At 44.5% G+C, this 25,283-nt stretch overlaps 1 protein-coding gene across 4 annotated transcripts in view; it reads right to left on the bottom strand.

Moving 5' to 3' along the window:
* The window catches only part of PTK2B (protein tyrosine kinase 2 beta), a 133,932-nt gene that overhangs the window by 55,329 nt on the left and 53,320 nt on the right, over nucleotides 1-25,283 (bottom strand). For 2 of the 4 annotated variants that reach the window (XM_007961992.3, XM_007961988.3), the window contains exon 2: nucleotides 5,947-6,187. In XM_007961992.3, coding sequence (XP_007960183.1) covers nucleotides 5,947-6,150 — 204 coding nt within the window. In that variant the 5' untranslated portion in view covers nucleotides 6,151-6,187. Of the gene's footprint in view, nucleotides 1-5,946; nucleotides 6,188-23,118; nucleotides 23,295-25,283 lie in introns of those variants that run through there. The other 2 variants (XM_007961989.3, XM_007961990.3) reach the window with 2 other exon arrangements.

The raw sequence follows: 25,283 nt of genomic DNA, 5'->3' as shown, positions 1-25,283 counted from the left end.
CAGTGAGAGCCAAAGAGAGCCGCCCTGTGTGGGCACGTCTGGGTGCCGCTCTGCCAGTTCTTTTCAGAGTGTCATCTTACCCCTTTTCCCAGACAAGCAAATTAGCACGTTAGAGAAAAATATAATGATATGAGCCTCTGTTTGCTGCAGAAATTCAGAGTTCCTAAACAAACACAATTTCCTATAAATATCAAACAAAAAGGAAATAGAAAATCCAGAAGAGCAAAATCAATTTCTCATTGTTCTCTGCAACACCTGCCTAATTTCTTTTAGGTCCTAGGCACAGGGGCCAGCGCTTATTCACAAAGCTTTTTATAACATGGAGAAATCACCATGAAGCTACTACATCTGCAGGAAAAAAAAAAAAAAAAAAAGTAGAGAATAAAGACCAAAACATGAAATCAGCAAATATGCATGGAGTAACTATGTTTTGGAAATGTGTTGCCATGTGGATTGTGTCAGGGCGATTTGCGACTGCTTCCATTTGATCAGACACTGCTATGTGGGGGTGTCAGGATCTCAGGAGCGTTCTTGGGGAAGGACATGTGCTTGGCAAATTTGAAAGGGCTGGCAGCATTCTGAGTACTGGGAAAATGAGGAGAGGAAGATACAAGGATGGAAGTAGAAAAATCCATCAAAGGATAAAGCCAAGCTAGGAAAGGAGACTGCAAAAAGAAGTCAGGAAGCAGAGAGAAGGGCTGCTCCAGGAAAGTCCCAGACAAGGAAGTTGGGCTTGGACTCCCACCTGGACACTGTATCCCCAAACAGGCACTGCACAGCAAAGCTATTCCTCTGCATGTAAATCCAGTCCCACTCTCACAACCTATGAGTGACATAAGATTGTGCTTTTTAAAGATAACTTGGGATACATAATGGAAAATACACTGGAGAAAGGCAAGAATGGATGTGGGGAGATGTTATGTGGCTATCACAGTGATCAAATGAGAGATGACAGTAGCTTAAATTAAGGTTGTAGCCATGGAGATGATGATGGTGACCTGTTCTCACAAGCCCTATGGTTTCCTGTGGGAGCATGTGCTTCAGATTGAGAAGGTTCATTCATTAGTGTGAGTCCATGTCAGTTTCACTCTTGGCCAGGAAGCCCTATGAAAGCAGGGAGAGCAATGTGTTTTGGGATATGCTAATACCCTAGGCTATACCAGCACAGTGCCAGGCACATGGGAGGATCTAATAAACATTTGTGGAGTGGACGATGGAGTAATTCAGAACCCTTTCCTGAATGATTTCATTCATAGCCATGCTTCAACCACCAGATGGTTGGATTGACCTCACTCAAATGTCTATGACCAACCTGGTTCCCTCCTCCAGAATTACGTATCCAAGGATCTACTTAGCATTTCCATGTGAAGATGTTAATGTGTCTCAATTGTACTCCACAGGTCCAAAACTGGGCATGTGAACTCCTCACTCTCCAGTGGATTTCTCCTCCAGTGTTTTTCATCTTAGGGAACGGGACCCTGGCCACCCAGACCAGGGCTGCCATTCTTCACACCTCCCTCTTCCTCATTTGTGAATCTCCTGTCATCACAAAAGCCTTTCATCTCCTCAATTCTGTGGATTATAATCACTTCTCTCCATTGATCACAATGGTTAAGAGTGCAGGCTTTGGAAGTGCATCGTTTAGGTTTAAAAATAGGCTTCACCCCTTACTGTCAATTTGCTTAAATCCTCTGTGCTTAGTTTCCTTATATATGAAGTGGAAATAATAATAGTTTGTTCTTTATTGGGTTCTTTTGAGAAGTCAATATGATGGTGCATATTATTGCTTTCCAAAGTGCTAGCTGCCATCACCACTACTGTTACCATCATCATCATCATCATCACCACCACCATCACCATCACTATCTCCATGGCTATAATCTTAACTTAAGCTACTGTCATCTCTCATTTGATTCACTGTAATAGCCACATAACATTTCCCCACATCCATTCCTGCCTTCCTCCAATGCATTTTCCATTATGTAACCCGAGTGGTCTTTAAAAAGCACAATTTCATGTCACCCATAGGTTTAAATTATATCAGTGGCTTCCCACAAGAGATGGAATAAAAACCAAAATGGTTAACATGGTTTAAATAGCCAAACTTAAGCAATCCTTAGTCTCAAACCTGCTGTGTGCCTTCCCACTTCAGGACCTTTACACATGCTGTTCCCTCTGCAGTGAACACTGTTCCTTTAGCCTTCCCTTCTTTCTTTTCCTTCTTGGTCAAAACCTCTCTTAAATGTTACTTATACTCACTGTCTCCACCATAATTCATTGCACAATGTGTTCTGCCTCCATCTCTCCATTAAAATTGCCCAAACAAAGATGATTCCTGGCACCTGCTGCTAAAGCCATGCACTTATTTCTAACCTTATCTGCTGTCCTTTCTGAGCATCTGACACTACCAGTCACTATTTCCTTAAAGCCCCCTCTGCCTCGGGCTCCTCATATTCTGTCCTCCTGGTTCTCTTGCTCCTTCTTTGACTGATTCTTGTTTTTCCTTCATTTGCTGCTCTTTATCAGCCTTTTAGAAGTTGATTTCCCCAGGTTTCCCACCTGGATCTCTTTATTTTTTGAGATGGAGTCTCACATTGTCGTCTGGGCTGGAGTGCAGTGGCGCAATCTTGGTTCACTGCAACCTCTGCCTCCCAGGTTCAAGTGATTGTCTTGCCTTGGCCTCCTGAGTAGCTGGGATTACAGGTGCGTGCCACCACACCCAGCTAATTTTTTGTATTTTTACTAGAGATAGGGTTTCACTATGTTGGCCAGGCTGGTCTTGAATGCCTGACCTCATGCTGGATCTGTTTTTCTTCTGTTACACTCATTCCTTGTGGGTGATCCTACCCATTTGCATGACATCAATTGCATAATGACACCCAAATTTGTCTCTAGATTCTTTCTCCCTCCTGAGCTCCAGATCCACGTTCCTCCATGGGGGTGTTTCATAAACACTTTAAACACAACACATGTAAAGTTGAAATCTCAGAACGCCCTCCCTTTCTCTGTTTGGATTTCAATGAATGGTACCAACACCCATTCAGTCGCCCAAGCAAAAACTTGAGTCATCCTTCTCTCCTCCCTTCCTTTCCCTCCCTATATCTAGTTAATCATCAAATTCTATTGACTCTGCCTCCTTAGATATACTCAATTATGTTGATTTATCTCTATTCCCAATGCCATTCCCTTAGTCCAGGTCCTCATCATTTTGCTTTTGCAGTATGACCACAGCCTCCTAACCCATCTCCCATTCACCAGTCCTTTTTTTTTTTTAAATCTAGTCCTCTTTTCTCTGCTGTCAGAGTTTAGGAGGAAAAGTTCCCTAAATGATTGTCCAGAGATCTAGTGGTTTAAAAGAAGGGTTTTTTTTTTTTAGGCAAATAAGAAATTGTTTATTTAAGAAAATATCACCTCTGTGGCCGTTCTTAGTGATTTATCAGGCGTATCAGCCTATTTAAGGTTCTGAGAAGTCTTACTGCAAAAGAATCTGTTCAGAATTGTTTAACCAAACATTTCCCAATCTTTTTGACCACACATTCACTTCCTGAGGGCACACTTCTTAACATCTTGCAGAACACCATGTTGCTGTTTTAAAACACAAATCTGATCATATTATTTCTTTATTTGAACATAAGACAAATACCTGGATAGACACCAAAAGAAGACAATTTGTACTTTCTTCTCTGGGCAATTAGAGGCCTTTGGAGATTCCTCAGCTGGGTAATAACCTAATACCCACACAATCAATGGCCTCCAGTTATGGACACTGCTATGTGCTTTGTGCTTCTCCTCCATCATCTCCAGTCTTTACAGCATGATCCCCGGGTGAAGAGACTGAAGCCTAGATCAGTTAATCATTAGGTCCCAGGCCACACAACCAGTAAGGATGGAGCAGGACTTGGCTAGAAGTCTAGGTATGGCTTTAAAGCCTCAGCTGTTTGCAATAAGCAGGTGACATTTTGCCTGCAGGAGACACTGGAAGTAGGAAAAATCAGAAGGCTTGGACATATTCCTAGAAGTCAGTCACTTCTGTTCTCCACCTCTGTTCCCCACCAACCCCAGATAATGCCTCAAGCCATTCTTCTTAAGCCTGGGTCTCATTGCCTTCTCCATAGGCCCGTTGTGTACTTTTATCCGTTAAACACCCAGCAGGGTATATCATACAACTCCAGGAACATCTTGCCCCTGCTTAAAAATATGTGTTCTTCCCTAATGCCTGTCCATTTCCAGATATCTCTGCCTGATATTCTAGGCCCTTCATTCTCTGCTGTCAACTTTCCTTTTTGATCTTGACTTTAGATACTTTTCTAAATATAATCCATACTCCAGTCAAACTGAACTACTTACTGTTCAGAGGCCTCCCTGCCTTTTGACATGCTGTTCTGTCCTCTTGGAAAGTCTCTTCCTGTCCCCAGTGTCACTGCTTTAAATCCTACCTTTTTTTCAGGACCTTTTCACTGCTGACTCCATGGAACCTGTCCTAATCTGAACTAACCAGCTGCTCTCTGTTTTTCAGCACAAAATAACAATGAGGTGCTCCTCCCTAAACTTGGAAATCAGGTTAGCTTCTGAAAATTAAACTAGTAAAATTCACAGTGGATGGCATCAGCTCTTTGCAAAAATGATATACCCAAAGGAAGACTCACGAAGTGGATAAAGAGATAGGAAAACATCCTCCTGGAGGAAGATGACCAGGGCTTACTCTCAGGACACAATTGTGCCTCTATATCAGAAACCATAAGATGAGCAAACAAGGCCCTAATCGAATCAGTTACAGGAAACAGAGAGAGCCAATCAAACCATAATCAATGGTGATAACTGGCCATGACAGCGACGTAATCAATTACACTGTGCTCTGGTGTGTGGAAGCACAGCGTGTGCTATAGCAGACGGAAGGCAGCCAGGATGATGTGGCCAGGGCACAGCAGCACTAACTAAAGGAAACATTCATGGAGTTTAGGGACACTGGCTTTCAGGACATGGGAAGGGTTGGCTATGAGCTGGAGATGGCTCATCCCATGTCCTCAGACCTGATTAGCTTTCCCAAAAGTTCCTGCTTCCATTGTTCAAATTACCCACTAAGCAACCTTCCCAGAACCAATCTGGCTTTCCCTCCCATCATCAGAAAGGGGTGCTCTGGGCAGCGGAAAGGTATGTCCTCAGTGTATCTACTCATGGGAATGCTGGGAAGATTTAATGGAATAATGTGTATAGAGGGATTGGCCCAGGCTCCATATAGGAATTGTTCAATAAATGTAGGTGACTGAAATTAGTTCAGCATGTTGGAACTCTGCTTGTGATGACAACCTCATATACATTTGGTTAAGGTGAACTGGCATCCTGGTGTCCAGGTGCCCTGATGAAGGTGGATACCTGGACCTGCAAAACAGATGTTGTGATTCTGGGTAGGAGTGAGCAAAAGGATGTGTTGCCAGGTAGGGCTTGTTAACCCTCCACCTGGCCCAAAGCACCTCTACTTCATTATCATCCTCTAAGTGCCCCACCAGTACCTTCCTCTACATGCACAGCACACAAGTCTTATACCAGTTTTGTTCTATTTTTAATGCAATCACTTGTGTATCTCTAATTCCTATTTCATCAGAGTGTAAACTCTTTGAGGATAGGAGCTTTTAAGTCCCTTGCAGAGCTTCAAGTATCATAAATACTTAATAAGTTGAAATGAATTGAATCAGAGGCCAAACAAATGAGCTGGGGTTCAAGCAAAGGCTACAACATGTGTTTCCCAGGCTCCTAGAGAAGTAGTATGTGCACACCTGGAGAGAAGGCCTGGTGATGCAGGCTGAGCACATGGCTCTGGTGCCACCTCACCTGTTCCACCCAGGGGTAGATATGGGAGAGCTGCGAGGCTGCAGGAGAGCTGCTCAGCTGCCCAGGAAGAAGACAGAGGGACAGACAGATGGACAGAGCAGATGCCTTCACACTTACCCGGATCTCCGTCTGGACAGTGCATTTGACCAGTTTGAAGTTCTTCCCAGGATTGAAGCTGTTGCTATAGAAGCAGACCTTCAGGATACGCACGTCTTCCTTTTCCACATCTACTGGTACCACCACCATGGGCTCTGCGGGGCCTTCAGGCCGGCGTAATGTGCCCAACTTTACTCGGCTCAGGGGCTCGGACACCCCAGACATCCTCTCAAACAGCAGCTAAGACCAGCACATCGCAGTCCTGCAGAGACAGTAGAGGGTCAGCCCTGAAAGAGCCCCACACAGGCCCACATACCTCATACCCCAGGGACAGCACCCACCAAGCTCCAAGACAGACACAAATGCTATATATTATCCCATTCCCAAAAGCTCCCCTGCAAGGCACCTGGCTCTCTTGACTGGGAAAGCTGCAGGTATGAAACCCAGACTTGGGGCTCCCAGGGGTATGAGCTCTGTCTCCTGGAAGCCCCTCTCTCCGACCCATTCCTCCCTCCACCCTGGCACCCAGGCAAGGGGCCCACCCTTAGCAAAGGCAGCTGTGAGAGGAGGCGGTCACAGCTTGGTTCCAAGGCACAGCTGAACAGAAAAAGCAAAGAGCGAGACAGTAGAAAATAGCAGGAGAGGAACAGGGACAAGAGGGAAATTCTGAGAAGAAACAGAACTGGAGAACAAGTGGCCCCAAGGGAACAGGAATGGAGAAGGCAGGAAAGGGCCTAGGTGGAGGGCTAGGCTGTCAACTGATGCTGTCTGTCCCCATCCTCAGCTGCCAGCAAAAACTTTCAGGGTGGGAAGGCCTCCGTCTGACAGGAGCTCATCACACAGACATCACTCATCACACGCAGGAGGATTCAAGAGGAACAGTGCTCTGCCCAGCAGCCCCACAGGGAAGAGCATTCTGCACGTGGGAGGGAGCTGAGCTGGGACCCTAGAAAACCCAGCCCAATTCTGCTTACAGCCTCCGGTTGACACAGATGTAGACGATAAGAATCCTAGGAATCTGCAGTTCACCTTGAATCTCAGCAACATTGGTCCTGGCCTCTGGATCCAACACAACTCAGTAGAGTAGGGTTTATCTCCCACTGATCTAAAGCAGGGAATGCCCAAAGGAAGAAGTGGATGGGTTCTAGATGGATGGCATCAGCCTTGGCTCCACATAATCACTTGGGATGCTTTCAGAACCCTAAACCACGCCCTATCCTCAGAGACTGCTGTCAAACTGGTCTGGGCTGAGCACTGACATACTCATTTCCCAGGATTTTTCCAACGTTTGGCCTAGGTTGGAAACCACTGTTCTACAATGAGCTTAGCTCTTATCCTGAAACCCCTTCTTTTTTTTTTTTTTTTTTTTTTTGAGACGGAGTCTGGCTCTGTCGCCCAGGCTGGAGTGCAGTGGCGCAATCTCGGCTCACTGCAAGCTCCGCCTCCCGGGTTCACGCCATTCTCCTACCTCAGCCTCCCGAGTAGCTGGGACTACAGGCGCCCGCCACTGCGCCCGGCTAATTTTTTTCTATTTTTAGTAGAGACGGGGTTTCACCATGGTCTCGATCTCCTGACCTTGTGATCCGCCCGCCTCGGCCTCCCAAAGTGCTGGGATTACAGGCGTGAGCCACCGCGCCCGGCCTCCTGAAACCCCTTCTTAAAGAAAAATATCTCCTTTCTAAGAAGAGACTGTGATTTTAGAGGGAGGGAAATTCCTTGACCAGGAGTTGGGGGTAAAATGATGGAGCTGGCAATGTTAAAACACCAATGTGGAGTCATATATTTGAAAAGTGGAATCGTAGCCTATATTTATTTATTCACACTGTGCTGGACAATAGAAAAGAAAGATTTAGATGGCCATTTGCTTCGAAAAGCCATTCCTTTTTAAAAAAGTGAATGTGTATTATGAAGATGCAAAAGAGAGGCAAGGATGAGAGAAGGAGCTGGGCATGTCCTTCAGGTCAGGGGCAGGCAGACAACACGCAGCACCAAGCTCAGAGTCCACAAGGGCAGCAAAACATGGCATGAGACCTATGGAGAGAAGAATATGCAATCTGCTTTAAGATATATATATATATTCTTATCTAAAAGATACGTATGTTCTAGAAGTAACTGTCTATTCTAGAGGTATCCATACCATTTTCCAACAAACATCTGCTGGACATGTCCTGCATGCCAATACTGTGCTATGTAGTGAAGATGTATCCCAGATCCCCTGACCTTCAACAAGGAATCCAGGGGGAAGTCATTTGAGAGGTAACCCCAGGAAACATCAGAGAAATGACAGGGAAGGGAAAACAGCTAAAAAGAGTGATCAAGTGAGTTATCACTTGGACAACCACAGTTTAATCCTTCTGGGAACTCTAGGAGCCAGGACAGAATGTACCCCACCCAGAGAGGGAGGGATCTGGGGTATTTATACACCACTCTTACAGTCATTGTTCCAGCACATCCAGTCAGTTCTGCACAAGGGAGAGCTGAAAAAGTCCTCAGGCACAGAGGTGCAGAGCTGGTGGCAGGCGGGTAGAAGACAGGATTGTACTGAAATGGCAGGGCCCAGGGGACACAGGAGGGAACAGTGGCAGCCCTGTTACAGGGTATGAAGATGAGAGAAGCAGGTTTTTCCCTAAAGAGCACACACTCTAGTCAGAGAGACAACAGGCAAATACACTCACATAGCACAATATGGCATATCTAATAATGTTTCAGGCAATGGTGGACCGCATATACGATGGTGGTCCCCGAAGAGTGGAACGGAGCTGAAAAATTCCTCTCACCTAGTGACATCATAACTGTGGTAAGGTCACAGCACAATGCATGACTCAGGTGTTTGTGGTGACGCTGGCATAAACAAACCCACCACACTGCCAGGAATAGAGAAGTCTAGCACACACAATTATGGGTGGTACATAATACTTGATAATGATAATAAAGATTATGTGACTGGTTTATGTACTTACTCTACTATACTTTTTATCATTATTTTAGAGTCTACTCCTTCTACTTATAAGAAAAAGTTAACTGTAAAACAGCCTCAGCCAGGTCCTTCAGGAGGTATCCAGAAGAAGACATTACTCTCACAGGCAATGACAGCTCCATGCCTGTTACTGCCCCTGAAGAGCTTCCAGTGAGACGAGATGCAGAGGTGGAAGATAGTGATATTGATGGTCCTGATCTTGTGTAGGGTTATGCTAATGTGTGCGCTTGTGTCTTCATTTTTAACAGAAAAGTTTAAAAAGTAAAAAAATAAAAAATAAAAAACTTTAGAAATGGAAAGCTTATAGAATAAAGATATAAAGAAAGAAATATTTCTGTACAATTGTACAATGCACATGTGTTTTAAGCTAAGTATTTTTACAAAAGAGCCAACAAGCTTTAAAAAAAGTTTATAAAGTAAAAACATTACAGTAAGCTAAGGTTATTCTATTACTGAAGAAATACAATTTTAAAAAATAAATTTAGTGTAGCCTAAGTACACCAGGTTTATAAAGTCTATGGTAGTGTATAGCAATGTCCTGGGCCTTCACATTCACTCACACTCGCTCGCAGATTCCAAGAGCAACTTTCAATCCTGCAAGCTCCATTCATTGTAAGTACCCTAGACAGGTGAACCATTTTTTATCTTTTACACTGTATTTTTACTGTACCTTTTCTATGTTTAGATACATAAATATCTACCATTGTGTTACAACTGCCTACAGCATTCAGTACAGTAACTTGCTGCACAGGGTTGTAGGAGCCATGCACTATACCATATAGTCTAGGCTGTACCATCTAGGTTTGCGTAAGTAAACCAGAGAAATGATGATAGGGAAGGGAAAACAGTCAAAAAGAGTGATCAAGTAAGTGATCACTTGGTTAACTGCCATTTAACCCTGCTGGGAACTCTAGGAGCCAGGACAGAATGTACCCCACCCAGAGAGTGAGGGATCTGGGGTATTTATACCCTCCATTGTGTTACAGTTACCTGCAGTATTCGGTACAGTAATCTGCTGTACAGGTCTGTAGGAGCAATAGATGATACTATATAGTCCAGGTGTGTAGTAGGCTGTAGCATCTAGGTTTCTGTAAGTACTCTGATGTTCACACAACTGCCTAATGATGCATTTCTGAGAATGTATCCTCATCCTTAAGTGACAGGTGACTGCACATGCAGCTATGGAAGCACCACACATGCAGCAGATCCCAGCTTCAGGATCTACTGTATCTAGTGAGCCTATGGCCCTGAGGACCCTGGACATCTTTGGTGATCATGATGTGTCCACACAGGTTCATGGACTGTGACAAACGCCCCACTCGGGGGGGTGTGGGATGTTGATAGTAGGGGAAGCGGTGCCTGTGTCAGGGCAGGGTGCATGTGGGAACTCTCTGCACTTTCGACTCAATTTTGCTGTAAACCAAAAACTTCTCTAAAAAGAAAGTCTATTAAGAAAAAAATGTATCAATGAGAAACCATAGCCTGATAGTTGTCCTTCCATTCCCCAGCCTGGCTGGGCAGCGTCTAGCCCACTCAGGAGCCAACTCCCATATCAGTCCCAACCAAAGAGAAAGATTCACACCGTACATCAGACCCAGTGCAGCCCACCCAGACACCATTATCAGCGTGCTTGGAGGACCCTGGTGTCTTATCTTCATCAGACTCCCTTGGCCCCTGGTTCAAGAGCCACCAACTGCAGTCACCAACATAGCTCAAGGAGAAATATTTCAGCAAAGTCATTTCTGTCACCCAGAATCTACCTCTACCTTCAGCCTGATGCAAGTTCCTCAGTTCTCCCTTTAGCCCTTTGCAGCAGAAACTTCTGATGTGGATGCTCATTCCAAAAGTAATTGCAATTTAAAAACCTACAAAGAAACACAAGTGCTTTGTGCAACAATCCTGGGAGGTGGGCAGAAGTGAAGATGATCATTTTACAGATGGTAACACACTCAAAAAGGTCTAAGCCAATTTGGTCAAGGATTCATGCCTGCTAAGTAGCAAACTTAGATCCCAAAACAGGTTTGAATCCCAATTTCTCCCACTTCCTCAGCTGCCCTGGAGGAAGATGGAATCCCCTAAAGGTGGCACAAACTCCATGAAAGATAAAGGTGACAATTAGCATCGAATATCCCTGGTCAGTGAAGAATCCTGAACTCCTCCTGGCTTAAAGATAATCACCCTTCTTGTGCCAGGACTTTGTCTTGAGAGGTCCTGGATGGACTCAACACTAGAACATAGGTTTGATCAAAAGCCTCAGGCCCAGGTAGGTGGTGCCCATGTCTCTATTGACACATGGCAACTTCCTCAAGTGCACACAAAACTCTGATCTGTAGACACAGATCTGTAATGAACACTCAGAACTATTGGAAGCAAAGTAAATGAACGGTTCCATGAAAGGAAGGCATCCGCCACCCCTCTTCAGGGTCTTGGGAGAACATAGCTCTCAATTCCATGCCATCTTCCCTCACGCTCACCCTGCCTGTGTTCTGCTCCCAGCTCATTTTCTGACTGGCTCTAAAATCTTGTGCAAGTAACTTTACCTCTCCTGGCCTCATTTTCCTCCCCTATAAAGTAGGGTAATGCTGCCTACCCTGTTTTCCTCATAGAAGGGTGGTGAGGATGAAGTGAGAAAACAGAAGTGAGAGTTCATCGTAAACAATAAAGCGGGACACCAGTGAAAGGCTCTATCATCATGACTATTTTCACTTGTCTTTTTTCCAAAATCTTGTCTGATGACCTGTATTCCCTGTATCTTGCTCCTCCTGTCAGTAGTGCTCCAGAAAAAAAAAAAAAAAAAAGGCTCTACTTTGCAGAACTTGCCAATTTCCATAGTGTAAAAATTCCCACTGTGACTGACCTTCAGGTACCAATGCACATCACTGCTGAATGCTGAGTTAGGAAGAGATGACAACAATCTGCTGACTCCAGCTCCTCTTCTTGATGACAGAACTTGTTCACACCTCTAAATATTGTCTGATTATTTGAACTACTCGTCAATAGTGTATCTCTGGCCTTTAATGATCACAAAATCCTCTGATGCTCAACTCATGAGCCAAAAACTCTGCCCCTTTCTCCAGACCTTCTTCCTGGCTCTCCAAGCCCTGGCATTCCATCCTCCCTGCTTCCTGGTCTGCCCCAGACCCTTGGAGCAGAGTCAGAGGAGACTACATCCCATGGCACTAGTGAAAACCCTGGCTCTGAGCCATCCTGGGCTTCGGTTTGCCTCCTGGCCCCCAAATCTGCCACAGTCAAAGTCAAAGAATAACAAACACAAGGAAATGGGCTCAAATTAAAACAGGAAAAGTTCTGATTGGCTGTAAGAACTTCTTGGCCAAAATCTGCAAAGGGTACTATAGGAGGATGGACAGTCTCTGAGTTCTTAAGATCTTCAGGAAGAAAATAAATTATGCTCTTCCTGAATGGCAAGACATTGACCTGCTTGCAGGAGGGGGAATTGAAACAGCATTTCAGTCCCTTCCAGATGCACCAGGCTGTAACTGTACCTAGGACTGTGCCTCTGGCACAGGGGAGATGCTAGTGTTACAGGAATAAATATCACAGGAAAACTTAACTCTGGCCCTTGAAGACATCGTAGGGTAATGTTACACGCGTTGTATTCAATAAATAGCTTAGCCTCTTGGGGAGGCAGACACCAAAGGGGATGCTGGGAGTCCCAAACGTAAAATGCATGGTCTTGAGGACTGAAAGTCCTGTTCCTGGCCAGACATGGTGGCTCATGACTGTAATCCTAGCACTGTGGGAGGTTAAGGCAGGCAGATCACTTGAAGTCAGGAGTTCAAGACCAGTCTGACCGACATGGTGAAACCCCATCTCTCCTAAAAGTACAAAAATTAGCTGCGTGTGGTGATGCGTGCCTGTAATCCCAGCTACTTGGGAGGCTGAGACAAAAGAATCCCTTGAACCCAGGAGATGGAGGTTGCAGTGAGCCGAGACTGCACCGTTGTACTCCAGCCTGGGGGAAAAGAGTGAAACTCCACCTCAAGAAGGAAAAAAAAACAGTTATATTCCTGATTTGAGAGAGTGTGGAAAGGGGACCATTAGTCAGAAAGGCTGTATGATCTCAGGGAGAAGGCGCCTACATCTAACTCATTCAAACCTGGATTTAAACCACTTTCTTCCTTAAGTCTCTGCCATGGACCTGTTGTGTGATTTGGACAAGACAATCTCTGTAGGCCTCAGTTTCCTTCATTGGGGCATGAGGTTACTATTACTTATCCTGCAGAATTTTCTGGAGGATCAGAGGTTACTTCTGTAAACTCCTTGGCACATTCATTTTTTAAGTGTCTGTGACTTGGCAGAAGAAAGAATTGGAAATATAATACTAAGACCCACCTTTTAATTTTGAAATTTAATTTTAATTATTATTATTTTTTAGAGATAGGGGCTTGCTCTGTTGTTCAGGCTGGAGTGCAGGGATGTGATCATAGCTCACTACAGCCTCAAACTCCTGGACTCAGGTGATCCTCCTGCCTCGGCCTCCCAAGTAGCTGGGGCTACAGGTACCTGCCACCATGTCTAGTTCAATTTTTTATTTTTATTTTGGATAGAGATAGGGTGTCTCTGTGTTGCCTAGGCTGGTCTTGAACTCCTGGCCTCAAGTGATCCTTCCTCCTCAACCTCCCAAAGTGCTGGGATTATAGGTATGAGCCACCATGCCTGGCCTTTAAACCTTACTTTTAAAAAGTCTAAACTGACCTCCTAAGTGCAGGATCAGGTGGCTGTGGCAGCCCCTTCTACCTCCAGTGCTCGGTGCACCAAGGCTGCCTTTTCACTGAGCCCCGCCTTCCTCCATGCACCTGCCCCACCTCCACAGATCACACTTCCCTTTCCTCTGCTCCTGCACAGCCCCATTGCCTGTCCTCAGAGCACCACAGGCGCCTGTCCATGGAAAGAAGCCTCCCGGGAGACAGTCAAGCACAGCCCTTTGGATCTAGTAGAAGTCAGAATGTCACGAGACACACTCCGCCTTTCCACTCCGCCTCTGAGTCACTTCCCTTTGCTGTTTCCACATCAACAAGATGGAGAACACAGCCCTTTCCTATCCCAAAGGCCTGCTGCGTGCAGGCACTTAACTAATTGCAACGACCTTGCAGTCTCAGGGAACTGGTCCTAGGTTTCTGGGCAAGGCTGGGCCCTGCTGGCTCCTCACAGCGCCCCCTCCGCAGCTGGAGCCCTCTCAGCCCTCAGTTCCCGCAGGGCCAGCATTCTGCCTGCTCCAGGGCCCTCCGGTCTAGCATTTGCTAAATCACCTCCCTCCTCTCCAAGCCTTTCTCCCATTACCTTGCGAAAGAGAGAACCAGAAAGGTTGTGATTATTGCCAGCTATAATTGAATGTAATTCAAAAAGCATTTGTTAAAACTTTACCACGTTTTCAGCTCCCCACCCCCGCACCCATTACCCACCGGGAGTCCCTCTGTTGCCAGCTCCTGCCAGCCCAGAGGCCAGCTGACTTGGGGGGTCTTGCAGGGCAGGAGGGGAGCAACAGGGATGCATTACCCTGTGCTTTCTTGCTAAGGGAACCTCTTCTCCCCTCAAAGCCTTTGATCCCTGCAGCTAGCCAGATTTTTCTTATCTCCTATTTGACTTCTGGGCTCCACTCTTCTCTCAGTTCTTCAAAAATCATACTCATCTTGCTCCTTATTTGCCAGGTCATGAATGCCTTTTGGTGGAGTGTCTTCCTGTCTTCCCTTCTGTCTTCCTTCTTTTCTTCCCTCCCTCCCTCCCTCCTTTCTTCTTTCCTTCCTTCCCTCCTCTCTCTGCCTTCCTATGTTTCAGGAGCCATAACGGACCTGTAGCTATGAAGATAAACAGAAGAGGGACGAAGGTCCCCATCCATTAGATCATAATCCAGTAAAAAGAAAAAAGGTAAAACAGAACAAAACACACAAAAACAGCCATAGCCTGCTACGGTCTCTAATAGAAATCTAAGCATGGGACCAGAGGATCACAGAAGAGAACCTGCCTACTGGGCCTCAGGATCTTAGGAAAAAGTGACCCAGAAAGATCAGAACACCCCATGACATGCTGCCTATAGGGCTGGTGAAGAGGGTGGGCGAGGGGTCATTGGGAAATGAGACCAGAAGGTGGCAATCTGCTAAGAAATTTTTGAACATCATCCATGGAAAAGCAGATTTTCATTTTAAAAATATAAACATGGCACAAGGATACAGCACAGGTGTGAGCTGGGAGGCTGCAGGGGCAGCGAGAATAAGTGCCTGGTGTGTGTTTGGCCACTGGCAATCCAAGAGAAGGATGCCTTGATTTGTAGCACTTGCCAATTCTCTGGTGTAAATACTTCCATTGTGGTTGATTCCAAGCCACCAGCATGATGGTACTGAAAGGGGAGTTGGGGAGAAATGGATGCCATTGGCTTGTGAGAGTTGGTTCCAGCACACCACTGCCTGAACAGTGACAGACTCTAGGCAAAGAGGGCAGATCTCAGGGTCCCTGGCCTCAAGCCACCTTTGACCCTTGATGTCCCACTTGTTGCCTGTAGTGGTTGCACCACCCAGCACTTCAAGATAACAATGTACAAGGTGCATGGAGGCATAACATCTTACCATGTACCCCTTCCTCCCAAGAGCTTCTTTTCTCTTACTCTCCAGTCCTCTGAAAGTTGTTATTTTCAAAACCACACTCTTTGTCATCTTTAATCCCAAACTAAGTTATCCAACAACTTCTCCTCTTAAGATTTGTCATCTTTAATCCCAGACTAAGTTATCCAACAACTTCTCCTCTTCAAATCATGATCTCAGATTTTTCCTTCCCTCTCAACTTCCAACTCCTGCAAATCTCATGTCCCTCTCCAGGTGGGTTACAAAGTTGGCTGCTGAGCAAGGAAATTTGGTACCATGACAAATCAATGCTTCAATTTGTCTGAGTTCTTCCCCATGTTCTTGAGAAGTTAATAGGGAGGTCATATGATAGCAGGTGAATTCCTAGCTGGTCAAATGGTTTTTTCTAAAGACTGCTAATCAAATGTCTGCATTAACCTGGATGGAAGGCTGTTACTTTAATTGCTTCTGTTCACACCTTTTAATTGGTTATGAAGGAGCTTGTCGTTATTAAACAAGAAGCATCAAGTTGAGCACAGGATTGGGAGAGATTATGGCTTTAACAGAGGATCAAAAAAAGTTCCTGAAATCCTCGCAGGCTGGTAAGTCATGCCAAGTTTAACAAAATGCAACTTGTGAAGTGGGATAAATGAGCCATTCTTCATGTAGATTTAAAAAAAAAAAAAAAGTCTTCCCCAGTCTAGGATGAGAAAGAAGCGGTTTAGCAGCGGATGGATTAAAAAATAGGATTTAGGCTAACTGTAAATTCACTGTTAGTCACTACGATGTGGCTGCCAAGAAAAGTTAATGTAGTGTTGGGATTACCAGAAAACCCCTAAGAAACGACGGTGATTTCCCTCCGGGCTCTGCACACACGATCCCACCTCAATGGTGCAAGCTGAGGGCCTGGGGTTTGAGAGGCCGTCTGCTAGGGCAAGGGCATTCAACAAAGCCCTGTCACCTGGTGCAGACCCCTAAAACCAAAGAAAGAGTCATGGGAATGCAGGATGGATTGCTGGTTTTGAACGGTTGTAGGACTGTCCAGTGAAAGATGGATCTGACTCCTTCCTCCAAGTCAACGTTAAGAAGAAATGTAACAGCCAGAGGAAGAGGAGCTTCACATTTGCATATTACCCGCTGAATCTCCCTTCATAGCGTTTGCACCCTTGCTACCTCACTGATACCTCCCAAGGCAGGCTGCTCTCCCATTTTGAGGACGAGGAAAAGTGACTGACTGAGCAGCTTTCCTGGGGTCCCCTTTCTTCAGTAGCAGAGATAAGACCAGAGCTCAGATTTCCCACTGTACCCCAACAAACACAGTCCACGGCCTACATCCCAGCACTAAGTGCCCCCCAACCTTCCCTCCACCCCTGCTCTGAGCTTGGTCTCCACACCTCAAGCTTATTTCTGTGTCAAAGAGTACAGTCCAGATGAACCTGCTTTTCTGAGGTAGCCCCCAGAATTCTGCTCAAACACAAATTCCACATACATGCATGGAAAGGAATGCAGACTTTTGACATGTTAATATGTATATAGTCATGGATACGTAGGACTTGATTAAGGTATATTTTATGATGCATGTAATAAACAGAAAAAAAAAGTTGGTGATTAAAAAAAAACAAAACTCAGGTACTTTTTTTTAACTAGAAAGTATAAACCCAAGTCTAACTGTACAGCTGTAGCACCCCTGTCTCTCACAACCTTAAAAACAACAAAACCATCCTCTTGAACAATCTTCTCCACCTGCCAACCCCCTAGTCTGCCACTCTCTGCAAACCTAGTATACACCAAACATTCGCTTTATGTAAACAGATCTCAAAACCATTAAACATGACCAAGCCCCCACCTGTAGATGTATTCAACTTTCATTTTAATGTGAATTGGATAAAACAGCAATTTTAATGCCCCTTCAAGCAAACAGGATGCCACCTGTGTGTGAAAAAGACTTGAGAAAATTAAAAATAGATGGAAAAGCCCTCAGCAGTTGAAAATGCTAATAAAAACAACTTTAAGGAACCACGATAAACCTACTAAACAAGCCAAGTTACCTAGGGAAAAAAAAGAAAAACTTATGTTCATTGACTTGAAATGAACTAGTACAATTGCCAATTACTCAGAATTGGCTTTCTGAAGCAAGGAAGTTAAATACAAAATAACTCACATGTGTTGATCTTGCTACCCAACGTTGGGAAACATACCGCATCTATCCAAGGCGAGGGGTGTGAAGCATTTGCACAAAGATGTTCCTAGCTGTACTATTTATAGTAGTGAAATAATGAGAATCAAAACAAAATGCTCAGGGGGAAGTTTGAGCGCTAGCAATAATGATAAACTATGATAAAAATATGAGTAGTGCATGAAAAGATTTATATAAAAATGTTAAGCGACAGAGAATGAAATTTACATACTGATTAGAACTACATAAAAACACAGTCCACATTTAGAACTGCATGCAGTTAGAGATCTTAAGTTACATCGGTTATAATATTGTTATTTTGGTTAAATATATTTTAGAAATGTGTAAAGTCTGTTGCACAAGGATAAAAACTGGACTTCTCTCCTATGCATCAATCTCTAGCTCCTCCTCAGACACAGTTTTTTTGTGTGTGTGTGTGCGATGGAATCTCACTTTGTCGCCCAGGCTGGAGTGCAGTGACATGATCTTGGCTCACTGCAACCTCTCCTCCCGGGTTCAAGTGATTCTCATGCCTCAGCCTCCTGAGTAGCTGGGATTACAGGCGCCCGCCCCCATACGCAGCTAATTTTTGTATTTTTAGTAGAGAGGGGGTTTCACCATGTTGACCAGGCTGATCTTGAACTCCTGGCCTCAGGTGATCAGCCCACCTCAGCCTCTCAAAGTGCTGGGATTACAGGCGTGAGCCACTGTGCCCGGTCGTGATACAGTTTTATTTTCTGTACTCCACGTGGCCCACACAGAGGGGCTGATCTTCTCCCCACAAAGCTAGATAAGGAAGCAAATAGGTCCCTGAAATTCACCTAGATTTCTGGATCCTATCCAAAATTAGGCTTGGATTAAATAGGATAGACAGATATCTCAATGAAATGTGACAAGAGAAGAGATGCCTAGGATTACAGAAAGTTATCTCCAACTCTGAACAATTCTCCAAGAGCCCAGAGTTTCTGGCAGTGCCTTGAGGTTCTTTGCCACCCCACGATCTTGATTTCCTCTTCAGCCCTGAGACCTTAAGCACACGTCCTCTTCCTCCAGCTCTCCATGACCGCCAAAGGGCTCATTTCTGAGAAACAGCAGAGGTAACAGAGTGCTTCCCTAGCCCAACCCTGGGCTAGCACTTTCCATGCACAATGAGCCCAGTCCATTCTAAGAAAAACCCAAAAGGTAGGTACTGTTATCCCCCATCTCATGGATGAAGTCTCTGAGGCTGAGCAAAGTAACTTCCCGAAGGCCACACAGCAAGTAGAGAGCAGAACTGTGATTTGAGTGGAGTCAGAAGGGGCTGCAGGTGTGGGCTCTTTCTCACTGCATCCTGCAGTGATGAAGATTCTGGTTATAATTCACAGTACAGACCTACCCAAGAAGGAGGCCTCATTCCATAGACACCCCCACAGTAAGGTCCTCTGAGGCTCTGGATTCTAATGGTAAAACGTTGCTGTTAGATGAGCAACAACCTCAGACAGCACTTGGTCCCTGGGTTCTTCACCCTGTCTACCTGCACGTCGGCATTGCTGGAATATATAGTGTAAATATCTCTAAGACTTAACCTGACCTAGTGCATGGAGACCTTGGGGGTTGGGGCCTAGCCATCTGTATTTCTCAATAACATCTCAGGTGATTCTTTATAAAAATATTTTTAACTGAAATTGTATATATTTGAGTTGTATAGCAAGTTGATTATTACAGTCAAGCTAATTAGCATATTCATCTCCACAGTTACCTTTTCTTGTGTGTGTACTGAAAACACTTAAGATCTATTCTCTAGGAAGTACTGATCAGTGCAATTAGGCAAGAGAAAGAAATGAAAGGCATTCAAGTTGGAAAAGAGGAAGTCAAATTGTTCCTCTTTGCAGATGACATGATTTTATATAAACACCTAAATACGCCACCAAAAATTGTTAGAGCTAATAAACAAATTTGGTAAAGTGGTAGGGTATAAAATCAACATATAAAAACCAGTAGTGTTTCTGTATACCTATAACCAACTAGCTAAGAAAGAAATAGAAAAAGTAATCGTGGCTTGGCACAGTGGCTCATGCCTGTCATCCCAACATTTTGGGAGGCTGAGGCAGGAGGATTGCTTGAGTCCAGGAGTTTGAGACCGGCCTGGACAAATAGGGAGACCCTGTTTCTACAAAACTTTTAAAAATTAGCCAGGTATTCGGCCAGGTGCGGTGGCTCACACCTGTAATCCCAGCACTTCGGGAGGCCGAGGCAGGCAGATCACCTGAGGTCCGGAGTTGAAGATCAGCCTGACCAACATGAGAAATCCCGTCTCTACTAAAAATACAAAAAACTAGCTGGGCATGGTGGCTCATGCCTGTAATCCCAGCTACTTGGGAGGCAGAGGGAGGAGAATCACTTGAACCTGGGAGGTGAAGGTTGCGGTGAGCCAAGATTATACCATTGCACTCCAGCCTGGGCAACAAGAGTGAAACTCCATTTCAAAAAAAAAAAAAAAATTAGCCAGGTGTGGTGATGCGCACCTGTGGCCCCAGCTACTCAGGAGGTTGAGGTGGGAGGATCAGTTGAGCCCAGGAGGTCAAGGCTGCAGTGAGCTATGATGGTGCCAATGTACTCCAGCCTGGGCAATAGTGTTAAGACTTTATCTAAAACAAAACTAAACATTCTCATTTATAATAGCTACAAAAATCATAATAAAATAGGAATAAATTTAATAAGACAGGATAGTTTTTAACCAAGAAAGACCTTTATGATGAAAACTATAAAACACTGATGAAAAAAATAGAAGAGGCTGGGCGTGGAGGCTCACGCCTGTAATCCCAGCACTTTGGGAGGTCGAGTTGGGCAGATCACGAGGTCAGGAGCTAGAGACCAGCCATTTTGAGACCAGCCTGGCCAACATGGTGACACCCCATCTCTACTAAAAATACAAAAATTATCCAGGCATGGTGGCATGCGCCTGTAATCCCTACTACTCGGGAGGCTGAGGCAGGAGAATTGCTTGAACCCAGGAGGTGGAAGTTGCAGTGAGCTAAGACCGCACCACAGCATTCCAGCCTGGGTGACAGAACAAGACTCCATCTTGGGTGGGGGGTAGGGGGGAAGAATTAGACGAGGACACACACATAAAATGGAAAAATGTTCCATGTTCATGGATTGGAAGAATTAATATTGTTAAAATAACCATACTACCCAAAGTGCTCTACAAATTCCATGCAACCCTCATCAAAAGACCAATGACATTCTTCACAGAAATATAATAGAAAACACAATCTTAAAGTTCATGTAGAATCACAAAAGACCCCAAAGAGCCAAAGCAATTCTGAGCAAAAAGAGCAAAGCTGGAGACATCACACTACCTGACTTCAAAAATACTACAAAGCTAAAGTAACCAAAATAGCATGGTACTGATATAAAAACAGACACATAGACAAATGAAACAGAATAAAGAACCCAGAAATAAATCCACATATTTATAGCTAACTGATTTTCAACAAAGATGCCAAGAACATACATTGGGAAAAAGACAGCGTTTTCAATAAATGGTGCTGAAAAATCTGAATAACCATATGCAGAAGAATGAAACTAGATCCCTATCTCTCACTATACACGAAATCAACTCAGAATAAGGACTAAAATGTGAGATTCAAAACTATAAAACTACTAGAAGAAAGCAGGGTAAATCCTTCAGGACATTGTTCTGGGCAAAGATTTTGCAGGTAAAACTTCAAAACCACAGGTAACAAAAGCAAAAATAGGCAAATGGGATTAAAAAAAAAAAAAAAAAAAAAAAAAACAGAGACAGCATCTCACTATGTTGCCCAGGCTTATCTCGAACTCCTGGTCTCAAGCAATTCTCCTGTCTTGACCTCCCAATGACAAATCGGATTTTATCAAGCTAAAAGCTTCTGCACAGCAAAGGAAACAATTGACAGAGTGGACAAAGCAACCTGTAGAATGGGAGAAAATATGGGCACACTGTTCATCCAACAAGGGACTGATATCTAGGATACATGAGGAACACAAACAATTCAATGGTAAAAAAAAATAATAATTTTTTTAAAAATGAGCAAAGTATCTGAAAGGACATTTCTCAAAAGAAGACATATAACCAGGCGTGGTGGTTCACACCTGTAATCCCAGCACTTTGGAAGGCCAAGGTGGATGATCACTTGAGGTCAGGAGTTCGAGACCAGCCTGGCCAACATGGGGAAAGCCCCTCTCTACTACAAATTCAAAAATTAGCTGGGCATGGTGGCACACCCGTAATCCCAGCTACTCCAATGGCTGAGGCACGAGAATCGTTGGAACCCGGAAGGCAAAGGTTTCAGTGAGCCGAGATCGCACCACTGCACTCCAGCCTGGGCAACAGAGCGAGACTCCATCTCAGAAAAACAAAGACATAGAAATGACCAACAGATAAATGAAAATATGTTCAATATCACTAATCATAAGAGAAATATGAATCAAAACTACAATGAGATAGCATCTCACCCAGTTAGAATGGCTATTATCAAAAAGACAAAAAATAACAAATGCTGGTGAGGATGTTGAGAAAAGAGAACTCCTAAACACTGTTGGTGGGAATGTAAATTAGTATAACTGTTACGAAGAACTGTATGGAGATTCCTCAAAAAGCTACAAATAGAACTACCATATGATCTAGCAATCCCACTACTAGGGATTTTTCCAAAGGAAATTAAAATCAATGTGTTGAAGAGATATCTGTACGTCCACATTGATTGCAGCACTACTCACAATAGCCAAAATAGGAAATCAACTGAAGTGCCCATCAACAGACGGAGTGCTATTTAGCCATGACAAAGAACGAAATCTTGTCATTCAAAACAGCATGGATGAACCTGGAGGACGTTATGTTAAGTGAAATAAGACAAGCACAGAAAGAGAAATACTATATTTTCTCACCCATAGGTGGGAGCTAAAAAAGTTGAGCTCAGAGAAGTAGAGAGAATTGTGGTTATTAGAGGCTGGGAAGGGCGGGTGGAAGGTAGATGGAGAGAGGTTGGTTAATGGATACCAAATTAAAGCTAGACAGGAGGAATAAGTGCTAATGTTCTGTAGCCCTGTAGGGTGACTAGAGTCAATAATTTATTGTATATTTTTAAATAGAACAGAGAATTTTGGATGTCCCCAACACAAAGAAATAAAATGTTTTCCATGATGAATATAGTAATTACTCTGATTTGATTATTACACAGAGTATACATGTATTCAAATATCACTCTGTACCCCATAAATACGTACAGTTATTATGCATCAATTTTAAAAATTACTAAAATTTAAAAAATCGACTCTCTTAGCCAATCTGAGGTATGTAATTCAGCATGCTTAGGTACAGTCACCATGCTGTACATTAGATCTCTGGGACTTATTCATTCTACATAAATAAAACTTTGTCCCCTTTGACCAACACCTCCCTCTTTCCCCACCCTCCTAACATCTCAAGTGATCCTGGTACCCACGTGGTGAGGCTGAAGAATGGCTGGCTTGGCCCTCAACTCACTGTGAGAACTGAATCAAGAGAGACTCATGACATGGTGAGGTCTCTCCACTGGGACCCAGGTCTCCCAGTTCCCAGGCTGCAGGCCTCCCTCCCAGGACGGAGCTCAGCAAACATTTGGTGCCGCGATGGATCTCAGGGAGTGACAAGTCATAAAGGCAGGCCCTTCCTGGGTGTCTCAGACTCTCTTATTTTAGAGCAGAGTTGTGGTTTCAGTTTTAGTTTCTTGTCATTACCCAAGCCCTTTATTGGGAAATGGGCGCTTGGGTAAAAAGAGAAAAAAATAAAATAGGTGGTTTCAATCATTCAGAGTTCAGAAAATTCAGGGGAACTTTGGCCTTTAAAACCCCAGCCACGAGGCCTCCAAAGTAGGGAAACCCTGAATGCAGTAGCGAGAAATCCCCCTGTGGGCAGCTCTTCTCTGGCAAGTCTCCCCAGCACAACTCACATGGTAGCAGGAGTTTTCTTGCCTGGTTAAAAGCATCAAATAAAATACAAAGGGAAAACCCAGCTGAAAATTTCCTGAGCAAGGTCACAAAATGACTGTTACCCTTTTAGAAGAACGGTAGGAGAAAAAGGTCTCAGGGATCCAAAATCAGACATGAACACAGCACCAGGAAGCCAGGGCTGGGCAGAGAAAGACCTGACCCTGAGAGTCTCCTGTGGATCATAATATGAGTAGCAAGGCCCTGAGAACAGGAGCTTATAGACAGAAAGCTCAGCAATGTGCCGTCGAAACAAAAGCAAAAAACAAAAACAACATCAAAAAAGCACAGGGCCAGGCGCAGTGGCTCACACCTGTAATACCAGCACTTTGGGAGGCCGAGGCAGGTGGATTGCCTGAGCTCAGGAGTTTGAAACCACCCTGGACAATGTGGTGAAACCCTGTCTCTACTAAAATACAAAAAAATTAGCCGGGCGTGGTGACATGTGCCTGTAATCCCAGCTCGAGAGGCTGAAGGGGGAGAATTGCTTGAGCCCAGGAGGCGGAGATTGCAGTGAGCCAAGATCGTGCCATTGCAGTCCAGTGTTTTTAGACTCCATCTCAAAAAAAAAAAAAAAAAAAAAGGCACAGTTTTTCCCTGCAATGCTGTTCTCACCTGGATGCAGAGACTCACTCGTAAATTAACTTGTGTGTGCTAAAAGGTAAGTAACAAGGAGACTACTTAGGCATATTCAATTAAGGGGTTATGAAAACTTCAAAGATTATATGCAAATTATCTATGGAAATATGCTCCTATGGTTACAGCTGAGTTGTACACTGAGGGAAAACAGAGAAATTAAAACAGTTGTGGTAGGCCGGGTGTGGTGGCTCACGCCTGTAATCCCAGCACTTTGGGAGGCCGAGGTGGGGGGATCACCTGAGCCCAGAAGTTTGAGACCAGCCTGGGCCACAGGCAAGACTCCTATCTCTACAAAAAATCTTTAAAAAGACCCTGGCATGGTGGCATGTGCCTGTAGTCCCAGCTACCCAGGTAGGTGAGGTGGCCCAGGAGTTCAAAGCTCAGTGAGCTATGACCGTGCCATTGCACTCCAGCCTGGGCGACAGAATGAGACCCTGTCTGCAAAACCAAACAAAAAACGGTGGTTGTAGACAGGAAATTAAGTGTTTCCTTTTAACGTTGGTTTGATTTCAATGATACATACTCTAAAGACTCACTTCGACTACCTCTTTAAATACATTAGACCTAAGCCTGAAAAGAATGAGAAGCCTGCGACCTACTTCCAGCTCCCAAGCACTGACATTCCCCATACAGCCACGTTGGGAACAGGGCAGTCGGAATCCTGAATCCTGGGTTTCATCTCTATAAAAATCAGGCATCCAGCTCCCTCATGTCGGATGTGAGTCTATGTTTGGCATAACGGTTCCGGGGCCCTTTCTTCCTTTAGCTCTTTGTTCATTGAGGTTTCTGAAGCACACAGGAAGTCAGAAAAAAGAACAGCAACCCACTTCTCCACAGCCTCACCGCAGATGAGAAGCAGCAGGGAGAAGACAGCCAGTGAGTGGGGGAATTGTGTGCTGCTCTCCCCAGCTCCACTAGGGGAAAGGGAGCAAGATGAAGCCGGTAGGAGGGGAGTGTGCGGGTTATGTCTACACCCCAGTTTTCAGGAGCCCCAGAAGGAACC

Source organism: Chlorocebus sabaeus, chromosome 8 (assembly GCF_047675955.1).
Source record: "Chlorocebus sabaeus isolate Y175 chromosome 8, mChlSab1.0.hap1, whole genome shotgun sequence".
In the NCBI taxonomy this organism is placed as follows: Eukaryota; Metazoa; Chordata; class Mammalia; order Primates; family Cercopithecidae; genus Chlorocebus; species Chlorocebus sabaeus.
This window is presented reverse-complemented; position numbering and strand designations above follow the sequence as displayed.